The sequence below is a fragment of the Garra rufa genome, chromosome 11 (genome assembly GCF_049309525.1).
Source record: "Garra rufa chromosome 11, GarRuf1.0, whole genome shotgun sequence".
In the NCBI taxonomy this organism is placed as follows: Eukaryota; Metazoa; Chordata; class Actinopteri; order Cypriniformes; family Cyprinidae; genus Garra; species Garra rufa.
Genome location: NC_133371.1, coordinates 11,326,901 through 11,346,732, shown reverse-complemented (window position 1 = coordinate 11,346,732; position 19,832 = coordinate 11,326,901). Strand labels below are relative to the sequence as shown.

Below are 19,832 nucleotides of genomic sequence, written 5' to 3'. Positions count from 1 at the left end.
CACAGACACGTCACCTAGCCCGGGATCACTTGTGAAGTCATTTCAGCAGACAGCACTGTACGTAGACATAACTCTGGATCGGAAATTTCTCCAGGTTGGATCGGAAATTTCCGATCCATTAATTAAGCTGGTATCGGAACCCGATACCGATACTGGATCGGATCGGCCCCATCCCTAATACCCATATGTACGGGGGAGTGGCGTTGCATGCAAATTCCACTTGCCAATGTTCATTGTCCTGTTCCATAAAGCTCAGAGGTGATTTAAAGCTCAGAGGTGACTCACTCAAGCGAGTTCCCATATGTAATGTCTCCGTTCCCTCCTTCAGGGAACGAGGGTTACGTACGTAACTTAGACATTTTAGTTAACGATAATAACTCTGCTATAGAGAAGCTGTGAAGGCTATCAATATGTTGTACTAATGCTCTTTACCTTCATGACTACATTAATAAAAATAAAGCCTCTCCCCCGTACATACGGGTATATAAGATGGTGGCGCGCATCCACTCATTCAGATTTTCGCATTCCCTCCGCAGCCTCTCATAATCTTATAATATGGCATTAATGTCTTGTGCTTCGTTGATTTTTACCTGTTCCATGTGATGTTTCCAGAAATCTTCTGCATCTCTCCTAGTGCAGCCAGTAAAAGAGAGGACTTCCCACATCCCACCTGACCTACGATCATCGTCAGCTGACCTAACAGATCATGTGGGGTCAGAGAAAATACAGTTTGTCTTTCTATTACATATTGAAGTACAACACTCCAGCAACAGTAAGACAACACCTTACCGAAAGGTACCCTTATGTCGATATTGGTCAGAGTCGGGCATCCCTGTGTCCATGTGAAGTAGCCGTTTACAATCTACAAACCACAGAAATGTTCTTGATGAAGCGAATGATCAGGAAGTAATTCATAGTTTGATTCCCTGAAATGTGCTACTATCAAATTGTCACATCATCAGCAGCAGCAGTATCTGTCAGAGAATCTATCAATGTTATAGACATGTATTACTCCTAACATTCATTATTTAATTAAAACATGGATAATATAAATCAAACCTTTATACACACATCCTGGTCCTGAGCACATAATGCTGTCAGTTCCTGGTCCTGCTGCTCAAAGTTCCTGTTGACATCCTGTTTGGCTTTATTCTTACGATTCACTAGTTTAGCCTGGAGCTGTAAAGCATACTGAGAGGGGAGAGTGAAATCATAATAATAATAATAATAAAAACAACAATATAATAACAAATAGTAAATAAAAACAAGATAATAAATTGATAATATAAAAATAAAAAAAATGTATACAACTACGATAGTATATATTAATATAGCAATTTTAATTATATACATTTTAATATAGAATTACATGATTAAATGAAAATATAAAAAATAGTAAATAAAATCAAGATAAGAAATGTATAATAAAAAGTATCCAACAAAAAGAGTATATAATAATAATAATAATAATAATAATAATAATAATAATAATAATTATTATTATTATTATTATTATTATTATAGAAATTTTGAGGAATTACATTTTAAATGAGTAAAAAACAAGACAAGAAATTTATAATATAAAAATGAAAAAAAAAATTATACAACAAAGAGTATATAATAATATTAATAATAATAATAATTATTATTATTATTAATATTATTATATACATTTTAATGAATTACATTATTATTAAATGAAAAGGTAAAAACTAATAATGAAAAACAAAATAAGAAAATTACAATTTAAAAATATTAAATATGTATGCAACAAAAACAGTATATAATAATAATAATAATAATAATAATAATAATAATAATAATAATAATTATTATTATTATTAACAACAATAATAATTATTGTTGTTGTTATTATTATCTTTTATTTTGTTATTAAGATATACTATATTATATTATATTATATACTAATTACATTGTTATTATTAATATATATTAAATAATAATAATTATTATTATTGTTATTATAGCAATTTTATAGAATTACATTATTAAATCAAAACGTAAAAAATTAGTAAATAAAAACGTATTATTATTATTATTATTATTATTTTTATTTTTATTTTTATTAACAATAATTATTATTAGGGCCCGAGCACTACAGTGCGAGGACCCTATTGGAATTGCTCCGTTTATTATTAGGGCCCGAGCCCAAAAGGGCGAAGGCCCTATTGTTTTTCTAAGGATTATTATTATTTAGGGCCCGAGCCCAAAAGGGCGAAGGCCCTATTGTTTTTCTAAGGATTATTATTATTATTATTTTTTTTTTTTCAATGTTTTGGGGGATTTCGGGGGCCTTAACATACACGAAAACTCTTGAAACTTTGCACACACATTGGAACCTGCGGCCATCAGGGCCGGACAGACTTTGACATGGGGGGGTCACCTGGGGGGGGGCATGGCACAGCGTTAAAAATTGCGACATTTGAAGGGCTCTGGAGCGCACAACGGTTGACCTACAGTCACCAAAATTCATACACATATAGACCTCATCGGGCCGAACAAATTTCACACTCATAGTCCGTGCTTCGCCAAACAGGAAGTCGGCTATTCAGGGATGTCTAAAAAGTGCATGCAATGGAATTTGAAATACTCCTACTAGGCCTTTCCACCGATGGCCACCAAACTCGGTCAGCATGATCTCAAGACATTGGGGACGCAAAATTGCCAGGGGATTTTTGATATCTCGAATGGTTTGACCGTGACGGGGCGACAAATTTATGGCGAGAAATGAGAAACAGGAAGTGCCTAATAACTTTGACATACATTGTCTGATTTTGACCAAACTTCAGCAGTTTGTTCATCGTCTGATGCCGATCACAGAGATGTGACTATTATGAGTCAAAGTTATAGCGCCACCAACTGGCAGCAGAAAGCGTGACGTTTTTTAAACGCTTTAAACTCAGCCTCTTAATTTTACTCAATTTGCTTCAAACTTCATCACAATAATGTCAAAACACGACCGATAAGAATCTGTGAAGGGTGTTATCCATAACTTTTATCATGTTGCCATGGCAACGTGTCAAACTTTAACTTTAGTTTTTTGTGTTTTTGAGCCACTTAAAATGCTTAGAATTTCATGAAACTCAACACACACATCTGTATTAATGACAGTTAAACACTGATAAAAGCCCATAAATGGGCGTGGAGCAGGCGCTCCATAGCGCCACCTTTTGACAAAAGTTGGGGGGTTACTTTGTCCTACAGTCACCAAACTCGGTACATATATTGGACTCATCAAGCCGGACAACTTTCTAATTTACACCCATTAGCTACGACCAACAGGAAGTCAGCTATTTTTATTTAAATATGGATTTTTGGAAAAATCAAGCTGTGGAATTTGAAATACTCCTCCTAGACCTTTCCACCGATGGCCACCAAACTCGGTCAGCATGATCTCAAGATGTTGGGAATGCAAAATTGCCAGGGGATTTTTGGTATCTCGAACGGTTTGGCCTTGGCAGGGCGACAAATTATGGCGAGAAATGAGAAACAGGAAATGTCTAATAATTTTGACACACTTTATCTGATTTTGACCAAACTTAAGCAGTTTGTTCGTCGTATGATACCGATCACAGAGATGTGACTATTATGAGTCAAAGTTATAGCGCCACCAACTGGCAGCAGGAAGTGTGTTGCTTGCAAAACGCTTTTAAATCAACCTCTTAATTTTACTCAATTTGCTTCAAACTTCATCAGAATAATATCAAAACACGGCCGATGAGAATCTGTGAAGGGGTCCTTGATACATCAAATGCTGTTGCCATGGCAACATGTCAAACTTTAACATTTGTTTCCTGTGTTTTTAAATATAGCTGTGAATAAATTCATATCACTCATAGCAGAATCAGACAGTTCACAGCAAACTTTGTCAACATGATGCCAAGATACTGAAGATGTTAAATTGTGAACGGCTTTGGGACATCTTGAACGGTGTTGATGTGGTGATTTATGAAAGTAACAATAAAAAAGATGAAGAGTTATTTCCATATATCTTTAAATTGCATTATTCTAACTCATCAAAACTTTTTACATATAAAGAACAAGAAATTCTTAGGAAATACGTGTAGTTTCAAAATGTTATCATGCTCAGAGGCCCCAAAAACATTAAAAGTGTCACATAAATTTGTCAGATTAAAGCTCTAGTACCAGGGATGAACACTAGAGGTCCTCATAAGATAAGGAATCGTTTGACCTCTAATGCTATTTAGCTCATTCTCAGTGTATAAGAATGAAAATAATCCATAGAATCAGTTGATATATACTGTACTGTCAATGTACTTTTACATAATTATTTTTTATAGGTGCTTAAAGAGCATTAAAATCTTTTTTTAATCTTTTAAGGAAAAATTATATGATTTATATACATATATACACTCTCACTGATAGAATAAAAAATCTTATAGGTATGACACTATACTGCTCAGTTCACTTAATTAGAATGAGAAACAAATACATCAACTAAGTTAATATGTATTTATTTTTAATATATTTGTTTATAATTATTTCACAGATGCTTATAGATCATTAAAATAATATTTAAAAATGGTTGTAGATCATAAAACATGGTAACTATTTAAAATAGGGTCTCTTTTGTTAACAATGGTTAATGAACTAACAAACACGAACGATCAACGAACAATATATTTGTACTAGATTTTCTTCAAACTTCATCAGAATAATGTAAAAACACGGCCGACGAGAGTCTGTAAAGGTGTCCCTGATGCATCAAATGCTGTTGCCATGGCAAATAAATAAAAATAAAAAATACATTCAAATATTTGTTTCCTGTGTTTTTAAGGCAGATAGTGTGCTTAGAATTTCATTTTCCATTTTCAATTTTCAATGATTTATTATATATTTAAAGTGCAGCATCCTAACTCTTTGAATCTTTTTTCATACAAATAACTATTCATTCTGATTAAACACAGTTCATTTCATAATTTTACAAAACTCCACGAATGAAAGAAAATTAAAAAACATATCTGATCTCACTCTGCTCTGCACTCTATATGTGTGTTTGTGTGGTAAGTGGCTGAGTGTAAGGAGGGGGGATGGGTGGTAAGAGAAAGAGTCAGAGAGGAGGAGAGACAGTTAGGGTTAGTCCAAAGGGTTACTGTGAATGCATGTGCCAACTGGGCACCGTTTTCCTGATGCTATCGGGATGGCGACTGCACAGACGGCGAGGGCCCGGTCATCGCTGCTTGCAGCTTTAATATTATTATTATTATTATTATTTTTTTTTTTTCAATGTTTTGGGGGATTTCGGGGGCCTTAACATACACGAAAACTCTTGAAACTTTGCACACACATTGGAACCTGCGGCCATCAGGGCCGGACAGACTTTGACATGGGGGGGTCACCTGGGGGGGGCATGGCACAGCGTTAAAAATTGCGACTTTTGAAGGGCTCTGGAGCGCACAACGGTTGACCTACAGTCACCATAATTCATACACATATAGACCTCATCGGGCCGAACAAATTTCACACTCATAGTCCGTGCTTCGCCAAACAGGAAGTCGGCTATTCAGGGATGTCTAAAAAGTGCATGCAATGGAATTTGAAATACTCCTACTAGGCCTTTCCACCGATGGCCACCAAACTCGGTCAGCATGATCTCAAGACATTGGGGACGCAAAATTGCCAGGGGATTTTTGATATCTCGAACGGTTTGACCGTGACGGGGCGACAAATTTATGGCGAGAAATGAGAAACAGGAAGTGCCTAATAACTTTGACATACTTTGTCTGATTTTGACCAAACTTCAGCAGTTTGTTCATCGTCTGATGCCGATCACAGAGATGTGACTATTATGAGTCAAAGTTATAGCGCCACCAACTGGCAGCAGAAAGCGTGACGTTTTTGAAACGCTTTAAACTCAGCCTCTTAATTTTACTCAATTTGCTTCAAACTTCATCCCAATAATGTCAAAACACGACCGATAAGAATCTGTGAAGGGCGTTATCCATAACTTTTATCATGTTGCCATGGCAACGTGTCAAACTTTAACTTTAGTTTTTTGTGTTTTTGAGCCACTTAAAATGCTTAGAATTTCATGAAACTCAACACACACATCTGTATTAATGACAGTTAAACACTGATAAAAGCCCATAAATGGGCGTGGAGCAGGCGCTCCATAGCGCCACCTTTTGACAAAAGTTGGGGGGTTACTTTGTCCTACAGTCACCAATCTCGGTACATATATTGGACTCGTCAAGCCGGACAACTTTCTAATTTACACCCATTAGCTACGACCAACAGGAAGTCAGCTATTTTTATTTAAATATGGATTTTTGGAAAAATCAAGCTGTGGAATTTGAAATACTCCTCCTAGACCTTTCCACCGATGGCCACCAAACTCGGTCAGCATGATCTCAAGATATTGGGAATGCAAAATTGCCAGGGGATTTTTGGTATCTCGAACGGTTTGGCCGTGGCAGGGCGACAAATTATGGCGAGAAATGAGAAACAGGAAATGTCTAATAATTTTGACACACTTTATCTGATTTTGACCAAACTTAAGCAGTTTGTTCGTCGTATGATACCGATCACAGAGATGTGACTATTATGAGTCAAAGTTATAGCGCCACCAACTGGCAGCAGGAAGTGTGTTGCTTGCAAAACGCTTTTAAATCAACCTCTTAATTTTACTCAATTTGCTTCAAACTTCATCAGAATAATATCAAAACACGGCCGATGAGAATCTGTGAAGGGGTCCTTGATACATCAAATGCTGTTGCCATGGCAACATGTCAAACTTTAACATTTGTTTCCTGTGTTTTTAAATATAGCTGTGAATAAATTCATATCACTCATAGCAGAATCAGACAGTTCACACCAAACTTTGTCAACATGATGCCAAGATACTGAAGATGTTAAATTGTGAACGGCTTTGGGACATCTTGAACGGTGTTGATGTGGTGATTTATGAAAGTAACAATAAAAAAGACGAAGAGTTATTTTCATATATCTTTAAATTGCATTATTCTAACTCATCAAAACTTTTTACATATAAAGAACAAGAAATTCTTAGGAAATACGTGTAGTTTCAAAATGTTATCGTGCTCAGAGGCCCCAAAAACATTAAAAGTGTCACATAAATTTGTCAGATTAAAGCTCTAATACCAGGGATGAACACTAGAGGTCCTCATAAGATAAGGAATCGTTTGACCTCTAATGCTATTTAGCTCATTCTCAGTGTATAAGAATGAAAATAATCCATAGAATCAGTTGATATAGACTGTACTGTCAGTGTACTTTTACATAATTATTTTGTATAGGTGCTTAAAGAGCATTAAAATCTTTTTTTAATCTTTTAAGGAAAAATTATATGATTTATATACATATATACAATCTCACTGATAGAATAAAAAATCTTATAAGTATGACACTATACTGCTCAGTTCACTTAATTAGAATGAGAAACAAATACATCAACTAAGTTAATATGTATTTATTTTTAATATATTTGTTTATAATTATTTCACAGATGCTTATAGATCATTAAAATAATATTAAAAAATGGATGTAGATCATAAAACATGGTAACTATTTAAAATAGGGTCTCTTTTGTTAACATTGGTTAATGAACTAACACACGAACGAACAACGAACAATATATTTGTACTCGATTTTCTTCAAACTTCATCAGAATGATGTAAAAACACGGCCGATGAGAGTCTGTAAAGGCGTCCCTGATGCATCAAATGCTGTTGCCATGGCAAATAAATAAAAATACAAAATACATTCAAATATTTGTTTCCTGTGTTTTTGAGGCAGATAGCGTGCCTAGAATTTTATTTTCCATTTTCAATTTTCAATGATTTATTATATATTTAAAGTGCAGCATCCTAACTCTTTGAAACTTTTTTCATACAAATAACTATTCATTCTGATTAAACACAGTTCATTTCATAATTATACAAAACTCCACAAATGAAAGAAAATTAAAAAACAAATCTGATCTCACTCTGCTCTGCACTCTATGTGTGTGTTTGTGTGGTAAGTGGCTGAGTGTAAGGAGGTGGGATGGGTGGTAAGAGAAAGAGTCAGACAGGAGGAGAGACAGTTAGGGTTAGTCCAAAGGGTTATTGTGAATGCATGTGCCAACTGGGCACCGTTTTCCTGATGCTATCGGGATGGCGACTGCCAGACGGCGAGGGCCCGGTCAACGCTGCTTGCAGCTTTAATTATTAGGGCCCGAGCCCAAAAGGGCGAAGGCCCTATTGTTCTTCTAAGGATTCTTATTTTTTTTTTTTTTTTTTTTTTTGTTAACCTTCCGGGCACTTAAGGGGGTCTTAACATACTCAAAAACTCTTGAAACTTTGCACACACGTCGGAATCTGCGGCCATCAGGACGTCACAGAGGCTGGTACCGGGGCGTGGCAAGGGGACTCTACAGCGCCCCCTGGAATTTTGAGGGCCATATAGCACACATACTTGAACGTACACATATGAAACTCGGTACACATATAGAACTCATTGAGCTGAACAACTTTTGTACTCTATGTCATTTTCTCAACGCAACAGGAAGTGAGATATTTAGGGCTGTGTAAAAAGCGCATGCTCTGGAATTTAACGTACTCCTCCCAGGATTTCCATACGATTGTCACCAAACTCGGTCAGCATGATCTCAAGACATTGGGGACGCTAAATTGCGAGGGGATTTTTGATATCTCGAACGGTTTGGCCGTGGCAAGGCGACAAAGTTATGGCGAGAAATGAGAAACAGGAAGTGTCTCATAACTGTTGCACACATTGCCGGATTCTGATGAAACTTCACCAGATTGTTCGTTGTATGATGCCGATTCCATAAATGTGACTATTATAAGTCAAAGTTATAGCGCCACCAACTGGCAGCAGTAAGCGTGTCATTTTCAAAATGCTTTGAAATCAGCCTCTTAATTTTACTTGATTTTCTTTAAACTTCATCAAAATCATGTCAAAACACGGCCGATAAGAATATGTAAAGGGGTCGATGATAAATCAAATGCTGTTGCCATGGCAACGTGTCAAACTTTAAAATTAGATTCCTGTCTTTTCGAGGCAGATAACATGCTAAGAATTTCATGAAACTCAACACACACATCAATATTAATGATAGTTAGACACTGGCAAAAGGTCATAAATGGGCGTGGAGCAGGCACTCTATAGCGCCATCTTTTGACAAAAGTTGGGGGGTTAGTTTTTCCTACAGTCACCAAACTCTGTACATATATTGTTTTCATCAATCTGGACAACTTTCTAAATTAAACTCATTAGCTAAGACCAACAGGAAGCCGGATATTTCCATTTGAATGTGTTTTTTTGGAAAAATCAGGCTGTAAACAAATTCACACTTCTTCTAAGAACAACCAGCTATTCACACCAAACTTTTTTAACATGAAGAGAAGATTCTGAAGATGTTAAATTGCGAGCGGATATTGGATATCTTGAACGGTGTTGACGTGGTGATTTTTTAAAGATGTAGTAAAAAACATAACCGTCATTTTTTTTATATCTTTAAAGTGCAGCATCCAAACTCTTTAAAACTTTTTTCACACAGAGATCTTATCATTCTGAGCAAGTGGTGTAAATATCAATTTTATACAAGCTTCTATGAATTAAAGAAAATTAAAAAAAGAAATTAGAAACCTGCTGTCACTCTGCCTGTGCCTGTCTGTGTTCAGTCACCATTGAGTCACTGAAGAGTGACTGAAGGGGGGAGGGGTGTAAGGGAGAGAGACCAGTGGAACATGCTGTTTTGCTTAAGACCATCTTTGAGGAAGATGCACATTGCTGTAGCGTAATCGACATAAATATGTCTGATATTTTGAGAAAATATAAAGGGTCATTAAATCTTTCATTGTTTGTATTTTGCAGTTGTTGTTTTTTATTTATTTTTACTGAACTGTACCATGAACTTGTCCTATTCAGTCACATAGCAAAAGATTAAGAAAAATACAACTTTTAAGCATGAGTGATTTATCTTCATTGTAGACAATATTTTCATAGTGTTATTTATTGAATATAAAATTATAATAATTAAAAATTTCAAGACAAACTTTGACAACAAAACAAACTTTGCTGTTATCTGTTCAAAACATCCGAAAACCATCATTTGAAGATCAGTTATATATATATCGCCCCATTAAAACACTCAACTTGATTTTTAAAGATATTTTGAAAGAATTAAGCGTTTATAGAGCACTTTATTGTGTATTGCTGTACACCCACATGAACTGTGTTCATGTTTATGTTAATTCATAGTACATAAACTAAAAGATACTAATTTACCTTTAAACAATATATGAATACTTTTTTTTAGCTTAATATTAATTAACATTAATAAATGCTATTTAATTATTGCTCATGTTAACTAATATAGTTAATGTTAACAAATGAAACTGGATGGCAACATTTTATATATTGTGTGTATGTATCTCTGTGTTGATTTTCAAGTGTAACCCTTTCAATTCAGTAAACTTAAAATCCAAACAAGCAGAGGGTTACTGTGAATGCATTTGCCAACTGTGCACCGTTTTCCTAATTGATTCTTAGTTATGTAGCGCTTAAGAGTGATGTCTTATAACAGGAGTCACCAGCAAAGCAATATCCACATACAAATTGTACAGATAGGTAACGATTTAAGCAGAAGTGGTGAATGTAATGCAAGCAATAATAACATTTTGTTATCATCATGAATTACATGTTCTTATCATCATCATCAGAATATAGGGAAAATGTTCACATTTTGTTCACAGTTGGCATTATCTGAAGTCCTTGCAGGGGATTAGGTTTATAGCAAACTTCTCCTAGACATTTAATGAAATCAACATTATATTTGGTCAGTCTGATCTAGAGGCCTTAGAGATGTTAAATTGTGAAGATCTTGAGTTTCAGTGGCGGCCTGACAAAGTTTGATGTTTCGCCATGGACATAGGTGTAATAACTCAGCCATAAAATGTCTGATCTGCCTCAAACTTCAGAGGTTTGGTAAGAGTCCTGGCCTGAAGACACCTAAAGGCCAATATTCAGATATTATCATAGCGCCACCTGTTGACACCAGGATATATCATATCTTTCACTAACTCAAACATACCAAGGTCAATCTGCACCAAACTTCATATGTTTGATAATAGTGCTGGCCTGAACACATCTACATGCCATTTATAGGCATAGCTCCACCAGCTGCCAATGGGAAGTTTGGCACATTTAAATGACTTATGACATATTTCTCATATATTTACTGTATTAAAAGCATACTGCCCACCGTTTGCTGTTTTCCTAAAGCCACCGGTCGACGGTGAGCCCGGGTGCGAGGGCCCGTTCATCGCTGCTCGCAGCTTTAATTAGGGCCCGAGCCCAAAAGGGCGAAGGCCCTATTGTTCTTCTAAGGGTTCTTATTTTTTTTTTTTTTTTTATTTTTTTACACCTTCCGGGCACTTTTGGGGGCCTTAACATACTCAAAAACTCTTGAAAATTTGCACACATGTCGGAATCTGCGGCCATCAGGACGCCACAGAGGCTGGGACCCGGGCGTGGTTCAGGGCCTATACAGCGCCCCCTGGAACACAGTTTGAAAACTTGATGTACTGCGCACACATACTTGCACGTACTGATATGAAACTCGGTACACATATAGATCTCACTGAGCCAAACAACTTTTGTACTCTATGTCATAGGCTCCACGCAACAGGAAGTGAGATATTTAGGGCTGAGTAAAAAGCGCATGCTCTGGAATTTAACGTACTCCTCCCAGGATTTCCATACGATTGTCACCAAACTCGGTCAGCATGATCTCAAGACATTGGGGACGCTAAATTGCGAGGGGATTTTTGATATCTCGAACGGTTTGGCCGTGGCAAGGCGACAAAGTTATGGCGAGAAATGAGAAACAGGAAGTGTCTAATAACTGTTGCACACATTGCCTGATTCTGATGAAACTTCACCAGATTGTTCGTTGTATGATGCCGATTCCATAAATGTGACTATTATGAGTCAAAGTTATAGCGCCACCGTCTGGCAGCAGGAAGCGTGTCATTTTCAAAATGCGTTGAAATCAGCCTCTTAATTTTACTTGATTTTCTTCAAACTTCATCAAAATAATGTCAAAACACGGCCGATGAGAATATGTAAAGGGGTCGATGATAAATCAAATGCTGTTGCCATGGCAACGTGTCAAACTTTAAAATTAGATTCCTGTCTTTTCGAAGCAGATAACATGCTTAGAATTTCATGAAACTCAACACACACATCAATATTAATGATAGTTAGACACTGGCAAAAGGTCATAAATGGGCGTGGAGCAGGCACTCTATAGCGCCATCTTTTGACAAAAGTTGGGGGGTTAGTTTTTCCTACAGTCACCAAACTCTGTACATATATTGTTCTCATCAATCTGGACAACTTTCTAAATCAAACTCATTAGCTAAGACCAACAGGAAGCCGGCTATTTTGATTTGAATGTGGATTTTTGGAAAAATCAGGCTGTAAACAAATTCACACTCCTTCTAAGAATAACAAGGTATTCACACCAAACTTTTTTAACATGAAGAGAAGATTCTGAAGATGTTAAATTGCGAGCGGATTTGGGATATCTTGAACGGTGTTGACGTGGTGATTTTTTAAAAAACATAACCCTAATTTTTTATATCTTTAAAGTGCAGCATCCAAACTCTTTAAAACTTTTTTCACACAGAGATCTAATCATTCTGAGCAAGTGTTGGTAATATCATAATTATTCAAGCTTCTATGAATTAAAGAAAATTAAAAAAAGAAATCAGTAAACTGTTGTCACTGGGCTGACAGTCTGTGTTGACACTAAGAGTGACTGAAGGGGGGAGGGGTGAAAGGGAGAGAGACCAGTGGAACATGCTGTTTTGCTTAAGACCATCTTTGAGGAAGATGCAATTTGCACATTGCACATTGCTGTAGTTTAATCTGCATAAATATGTCTGAACTTTGAGAGTCTGATCTTTGAGAAAATATAAAGGGTCACGAACTCTTTCATTCTTTGTATATTGCAGTTGTTGTTTTTTTATTTATTTTTTACTGAACTGTACCATGAACTTGTCCTATTCAGTCACATAGCAAAAGATTAAGAAAAATACAGCTTTTCAGAATGAGCGATTTATCTTCATTGATAGACATTTATTTTCTTAATTAAAATTTTTGATTCAATAAAAAAAAAAAAAAACACTAACAATTTCAAGACAAACTTTGACAACAAAACAAACGTTGCTGTTATCTGTTCAAAACATCTGAAAATTGTACCATTTTAAGATGAGTTATATTTATATATCGCCCCATTACAATACCCAACTTGATTTTTAAAGATATTTTGAAAGAATGAAGCGTTTTTTGAGCACTTTATTGTGTATTGTTGTATACCCACATGAACTGTGTTCATGTTCATGTTAATACACAGTACATACACTATGTTAAAAGATACTAATTTACCTTTAAACAATATATGAGTACTTTTTTAGGTTAATATTAATTAACATTAATAAATGCTATTTATTATTGTTCATGTTAACAATGTTAACAAATGAAACTGGATGGTAAAGTTGTATATTTAGTGTGTATTTGTCTGTGTGTTGATTTAAAAATGTAACCCTTTCATTTCTGTAAACTTTAAATCCAAACTGGCAGAGGGTTACTGTGAATGCATGTGCCAACTGGGCACCGTTTTCCTAATTGATTCTTAGTTATGTAGCGCTTAAGAGTGATGTCTTATAACAGGAGTCACCTGAAAAGCAATATCCACACACAAATTGAACAGATAGGTAACGATGACATTTAAGCAGAAGTGGTGGACGTAAAGCAAGCAATAATAACATATTGTTATCATCATGAATTACATGTTCTTATCATCATCCTCAGAATATTGGGAAAATGTTCCCTATATTGTGAACAACTTTGGGATATCTTGAACAGTGTTGATGTGGTGATTTATGAAAGTAACAATGAAAAAGATGAAGAGTTATTTTCATATATCTTTAAATTGCATTATTCTAACTCATCAAAACTTTTTACATATAAAGAACAAGAAATTATTAGGAAATACGTGTAGTTTCAAAATGTTATCATGCTCAGAGGGCCCAAAAACATTAAAAGTGTCATATAAATTTGTCAGATTAAAGCTGTAATACCAGGGATGAACACTAGAGGTCCTCATAAAATAAGGAATCGTTTGACCTCTAATGCTATTTAACTCATTCTCAGTATATAAGAATGACAATAATCCATAGAATCAGTTGATATGTACTGTATTGTCAGTCTACTTTTACATAATTATTTTGTATAGGTGCTTAAAGAGCATTAAAATCTTTTTTTTTTATCTTTTAAGGAAAAATTATATGATTTAAATACATATATACACTCTCACTGATAGAACAAAAAATCTTATAAGTATGACACTATACTGCTCAGTTCACTTAATTAGAATGAGAAACAAATACAAAAAGGCCAAAAAAATCTACTAAGTAAATATGTATTTATTTTTAATATATTTGTTTATAATTATTACACATAAAGGCGTCCCTGATGCATCAAATGCTGTTGCCATGGCAAATAAATAAAAATTAAAAATAGTTTCAAATATTTGTTTCCTGTGTTTTTGAGGAATTTTGAATTTCATTTTCATTTTTAAATTTTCAATGATTTATTATATATTTAAAGTGCAGCATCCTAACTCTTTGAAACTTTTTTCATACAAATAACTATTCATTCTGATCAAACACAGATCATTTCATAATTATACAAAACTCCACGAATGAAAGAAAATAAAAAAACATATCTGATCTCGCTCTGCTCTGCACTTAATGTGTGTGTTTGTGTGGTAAGTGGCTGAGTGTAAGGAGGGGGGATGGGTGGTAAGAGAAAGAGTCAGACAGGAGGAGAGACAGTTAGGGTTAGTCCAAAGGGTTACTGTGAATGCATGTGCCAACTGGGCACCGTTTTCCTGATGCTATCGGGATGGCGATTGCACAGACGGCGAGGGCCCGGTCATCGCTGCTCGCAGCTTTAATTCTTCTTCTTCTTCTTCTTCTCCAAAATGAAAAGTCTTTTTGAGGGCCTAAACATGCCCGAAAACTCACGAAACTTTGCACACGCATCAGACCTGGCGAAAATTTACATCTGATATGGTTTTCAAAAGTGGGTGTGGCAAAATGGCTCGATAGCGCCACCTATAAAATTTCAACGGAGTGCCCCTCGAGCTACGTTTCACGTACATGTACGAAACTCGGTACACATATGTAACACACCAATACCTACAAAAAAGTCTCCTGGTGCAACATCCGAAACCCAACAGGAAGTCCGTTATATTGAATTTCCTGTACGATTTTTGTGCAGTTTTTGCCATTTTCAGGCCTCATACTTTAACGAACTCCTCCTACAGTTTTTATCCGATCATCTTCAAATTTGCTGAGTGTCATCATAAGGCCTTTGCGATGTTAAATTGCGAAGCTTTAGAGTTTTCGTCGAAGGGCGTGTCCGTGGCGGCCGGACAAACTTTGATGTTTCGCCATGAAAAAGGAAGTTGCTATAACTCAGGCATACGATGTCCGATCTGCCTCAAACTTCACATGTTTGATGACAGTCCGGTCCTGAACACACGTCAGTGCCCATATTCAGTTATAGTCATAGCGCCACCTGCTGACAACAGGAAATGACATGTTTAACACTGTTACGGACTCCTAGAAACATATTGAAAAGCGTTAACAAGTCTTAAATAGGCTAGCAACATGCTACAAACATGCTAAAACATGCTAGCAACACTTAGCTAAGAGCTAAAGCATGCTATTAATACAAATACAAAAGGAAATTGCTGTAACTCATGTATATAATGTTGAATCTGACCCAAACTTAATATTCAACATGCTACAAAAATAATAAAGCATGCTAGCAACACTTAGCTAATATGCTAAAGCATGCTAATAATACAATGAAACAGGAAGTTACTCTAACTCAGGCATACAATGTCCAATCAGCCCCAAACTTAACATGTTTGATAAGAATCCTGGCCTAAACACACGCCCATGCCCGTATTCAGTTATAGTCATAGCGCCACCAGCTGGTAACAGGAAGCCACATGTTTAATACTGTTGTTGATGCCTAGCAACATTTTAAAAAAATTCAACAACTGTTAAACAGGGTAGCAACATGCTAGAAACATGCTATAACATGTTAGCAACATTTAGCTAAGTGCTAAAGCATACTCTTAATGCAATGAAACAGGAAGTTAATGTAACTCAGGCATGCAATTTCCAATCAGCCCCAAACTTCACATGTTTGATAACAGTCCTGGCCTGAAGATATCTACATGCCAATATTCAGTTATAGTTATAGCGCCACCTACTGTCAACAGGAAGTGACATGTTTAACACTGTGACACACTATTAGCAACACACTAAAAAAGCCATTGAGTGCTAAACTAGTCTAAAACGTACTCAAACATGCTAGCAACACTTACTTAGTGCTAAAGCATGTTGTTAAAGACATAAAACAGGAAGTTACTGTAACTCAGACATGCAATGTCCAATCAGCCCCAAACTTCACGTTTGATAAGAGTCCTGGCCTGAAGATATATACATGCCCATATTCAGTTATAGTCACAGCGCCACCTGCTGACAACAGGAAGTGACGTTTAATGGTGTTACGGACTCCTAGCAACATAATAAAAAGCGTCAGCAAGTTTTAAATAGGCTAGCATCATGCTAGAATCATGTTAAAACATGCTAGCAACACTTAGCTGAGAGCTAAAGCATGATATTAATACAAAGAAAAATAAGTGTAACTCATGCATACAATGTCCAATCTGACCCAAGCTTAATATGTTTGATAAGAGTCCTGGTCTGAACACAAGCCCATGCCCATATTCAGTTACAGTCATAGTGCCACCTGCTGGCAACAGGAAGTCACATGTTTAATACTGTTGTGGATGCCCAGCAACATTTTAAAAATATCAACAAGTGTTAAATAGGGTAGCAACATGCTAGAAACATGTTAGCAACATTTAGCTAAGTGCTAAAGCATACTCTTAATGCAATGAAACAGGAAGTTACTGTAACTCAGGCATGCAATGTCCAATCAGCCCCAAACTTAATATGTTTGATAAGAGTCTTGGCCTGAATACATTTACATGCCAATATTTAGTTATAGTCATAGCGCCACCAGCTGGCAACAGCAAATTACTTGTTTTACACTAACTTAAGCATGCAATGTACAATTTGCACCAAACTTGACATGTTTGCCAATAGTCCTGGCCTGAAGACATCTAAAAGCCAATATTTTGTAATAGCGCCACCTGTTGGCAGCAGGATATGTCATGACTTACACTCAAGCATGCCATGTTCAAGCTTCACCAAACTCCATATGTTTGATAAAAGCACTGGCCTGAACACATCTGCATGCCAATATTCAGTTATAGGCATAGCGCCACCAGCTGGCAGAAGGAAGATTGGCACATATCAATGACTTTGACATATTCCTCCTACATTTTCTGTGTTAATAGCATAGTGCCCACCATTCGCCACCGATCGGCGGTCAGCCCGAGTGCGAGGGCCCTACCATCGCTGCTTGCAGCTTTAATTATTGTTGTTATTGTTATCATTATTTTACAACTGTGAAATTCCAAAACAAACATTTTTGTTAATAAAGTGTTGGGTAGGGCTGCACCATTTGGGGAAAAAATGTAATTGTGATTTTTCTGAAAAAAAAAAAAAAAAAAAAAATGTCTCGGGTTACTAATGTAACCTTAGTTCCCTGAGGGAACGAGACGCCGCGTCAGGAATGCTATGGGGAACGCCATTGGCGGGCCGCACTCTGAACTGTGTATAACAACCAATGAAATGACGGGGGGTGACGTCACAGGCGCGGTGACGTCACCGACCAGGAAGTATAAAGCACGTGCGTTTGAAGCCGGCGGCAGCTCTTTAGGAATGAAGCGAGCGCCGCAGGGTGCGGGAATTATGGTCCAAGACGCGGCGTCTCGTTCCCTCAGGGAACTAAGGTTACATTAGTAACCCGAGACGTTCCCTTCCGGGAACTCGAGCCGCGTCAGGAACGCTATGGGGAACGAGACTACCAACGCCCCCATAATTTCCGAGCCCTGCGAGTGTCTGCTCAACCAGGGTGGAAAAAGAGAGAGCCCTTGTCTAGCATTACGCGGACAAGAAGGCCCCGAGTCCTCGGCCCTTGGGCACACGAGGAATGGTAGTCTTCCTCTGTCTGGTCGCCAGCCAGAACGAGAGGTACTCCGCGGCCCTCAGGCACACGCAGAGTCTTAGTCCTTTGTCTGGGAGTTAGCCAGAACAAGAGGGACCGAATGACCACTGTCTAGCACTCGGCGGACAGATGGTGTGGGAAGTCCTCGGTCCACAGACCCACGAGGACGGTGAGCTCGACCTCAAGGCTCCTCGGCCCTCGGGCACACGAGGAGAGGGTGATCCTTTGTCTGGGGGTTCAGCCAGAACAAGAGGGACCCAAGGCTCGGCCTGGAGCTCCGCCAGGACGCGAGGGAATAAGCCATTGTCTAGCATTACGCGGACAAGAGGGCACTGCAATCCCCGGCCCTCGGGCTCACGGGGAAGACAGTAGGGGCCTCTGCCTGGTAGCCAGCCAGTGCATGAGGCACTTCTCGGCCTTATTTGAAGGCAGACGAGGAGTCTTAGTCCTTGGTCTGGGGAAAGCCAGAAACCAGAGGGACCGAAATACACTCGGTCTGATAGCATCCTGCGTCAGAACACGAGGAGAATTAAGCCATTGTCTAGCATTCCGCGGACAAGAGGGCTGTGCAGTTCTCGGCCCTCAGGCACACGAGAACCGTGACCTCTGCCTGGTTCGCCAGCCAGTGCGAGAGGCACCCCTCGGCCCTCGGGCTCACGAGGAGTCTTAGTCCTTTGTCTGGGGGTACTACCAGGACAAGAGGGACTGAAAGAGCTTTTGTCTAGTTTGCACGGACAAAAGGGTAGAATTTGCAGATCTCTTTAAGTGGCGAAACGACTTCTCTTCTTTCCGCAGAAAGAATGCGCCTTGAGAAGTCTCCTCCTGGCTAGGGAGGTGGCTGACCCTCTAGGCCTAGCGCACTAGGCCGAGAGTACAGCCGAGCCTGGAGCGGCTCTGAGGTCGAGCTCGTAATAACTAACGAATGTTAGGGGCGTGGACCAACCCGCAGCATTGCAGATGTCCTGTATTGGGACACCTGCCGTCAGAGCCCTCGAGGCCGACAGACCTCGAGTAGAGTGAGCCTTGAGTCCCATCGGGGATGGGAGACCAGAGGACTCGTAAGCTGTAGATATGGCATCGATGATCCATCTACTGATAGTGGGCTTTGAAGCCGGGCCCCCTCTCTTTGGGGGGCCGTAACAGACAAACAATTGCTCTGTTCTACACCACGTGGCAGCTCTGTGGACGTATGCATCTAAGGCTCTGACTGGGCACATGCAATTGAACTTCCTGTGGTTCGGCTCCGCGAACGGAGGAGGATAAAACGCCTGCAGTGTTACTGGCTGCGGTGCTAGGGAGGGGACCTTCGGGACGTACCCGACCCTGGGATATAGAAAGGCCTTGGCCATCCCTGGGGCAAACTCTAAATGAGATGGGGCCACCGAAAGGGCCTGCAGGTCGCCTACTCTCTTGAGAGAGGTGAGTGCTAACAGGAGCGCCGTCTTAATTGTGAGGGCGCGGTCCGTAGACTCCTCTATGGGCTCGAACGGAGGCTTGCAGAGAGCTTCTAGCACCACAGCAAGGTCCCACGTGGGGACCCTGGGTGTCACTCGAGGCCTCAGCCTGAGCACACCGCGGAGGAACCGTATGACCAAGGGCTC

At 38.3% G+C, this 19,832-nt stretch overlaps 1 protein-coding gene across 1 annotated transcript in view; it reads right to left on the bottom strand.

The window, feature by feature from the left end:
• abcc8b (ATP-binding cassette, sub-family C (CFTR/MRP), member 8b) overlaps positions 1 to 19,832 on the bottom strand; it is a 105,094-nt gene that overhangs the window by 73,338 nt on the left and 11,924 nt on the right. Inside the window, exons 10-12 of the mRNA XM_073851118.1 lie at positions 1,060 to 1,191; positions 790 to 862; positions 591 to 696 (exon numbers count right to left, since the gene is read on the bottom strand). Coding sequence (XP_073707219.1) covers positions 591 to 696; positions 790 to 862; positions 1,060 to 1,191 — 311 coding nt within the window. The remainder of the gene's footprint in view (positions 1 to 590; positions 697 to 789; positions 863 to 1,059; positions 1,192 to 19,832) is intronic.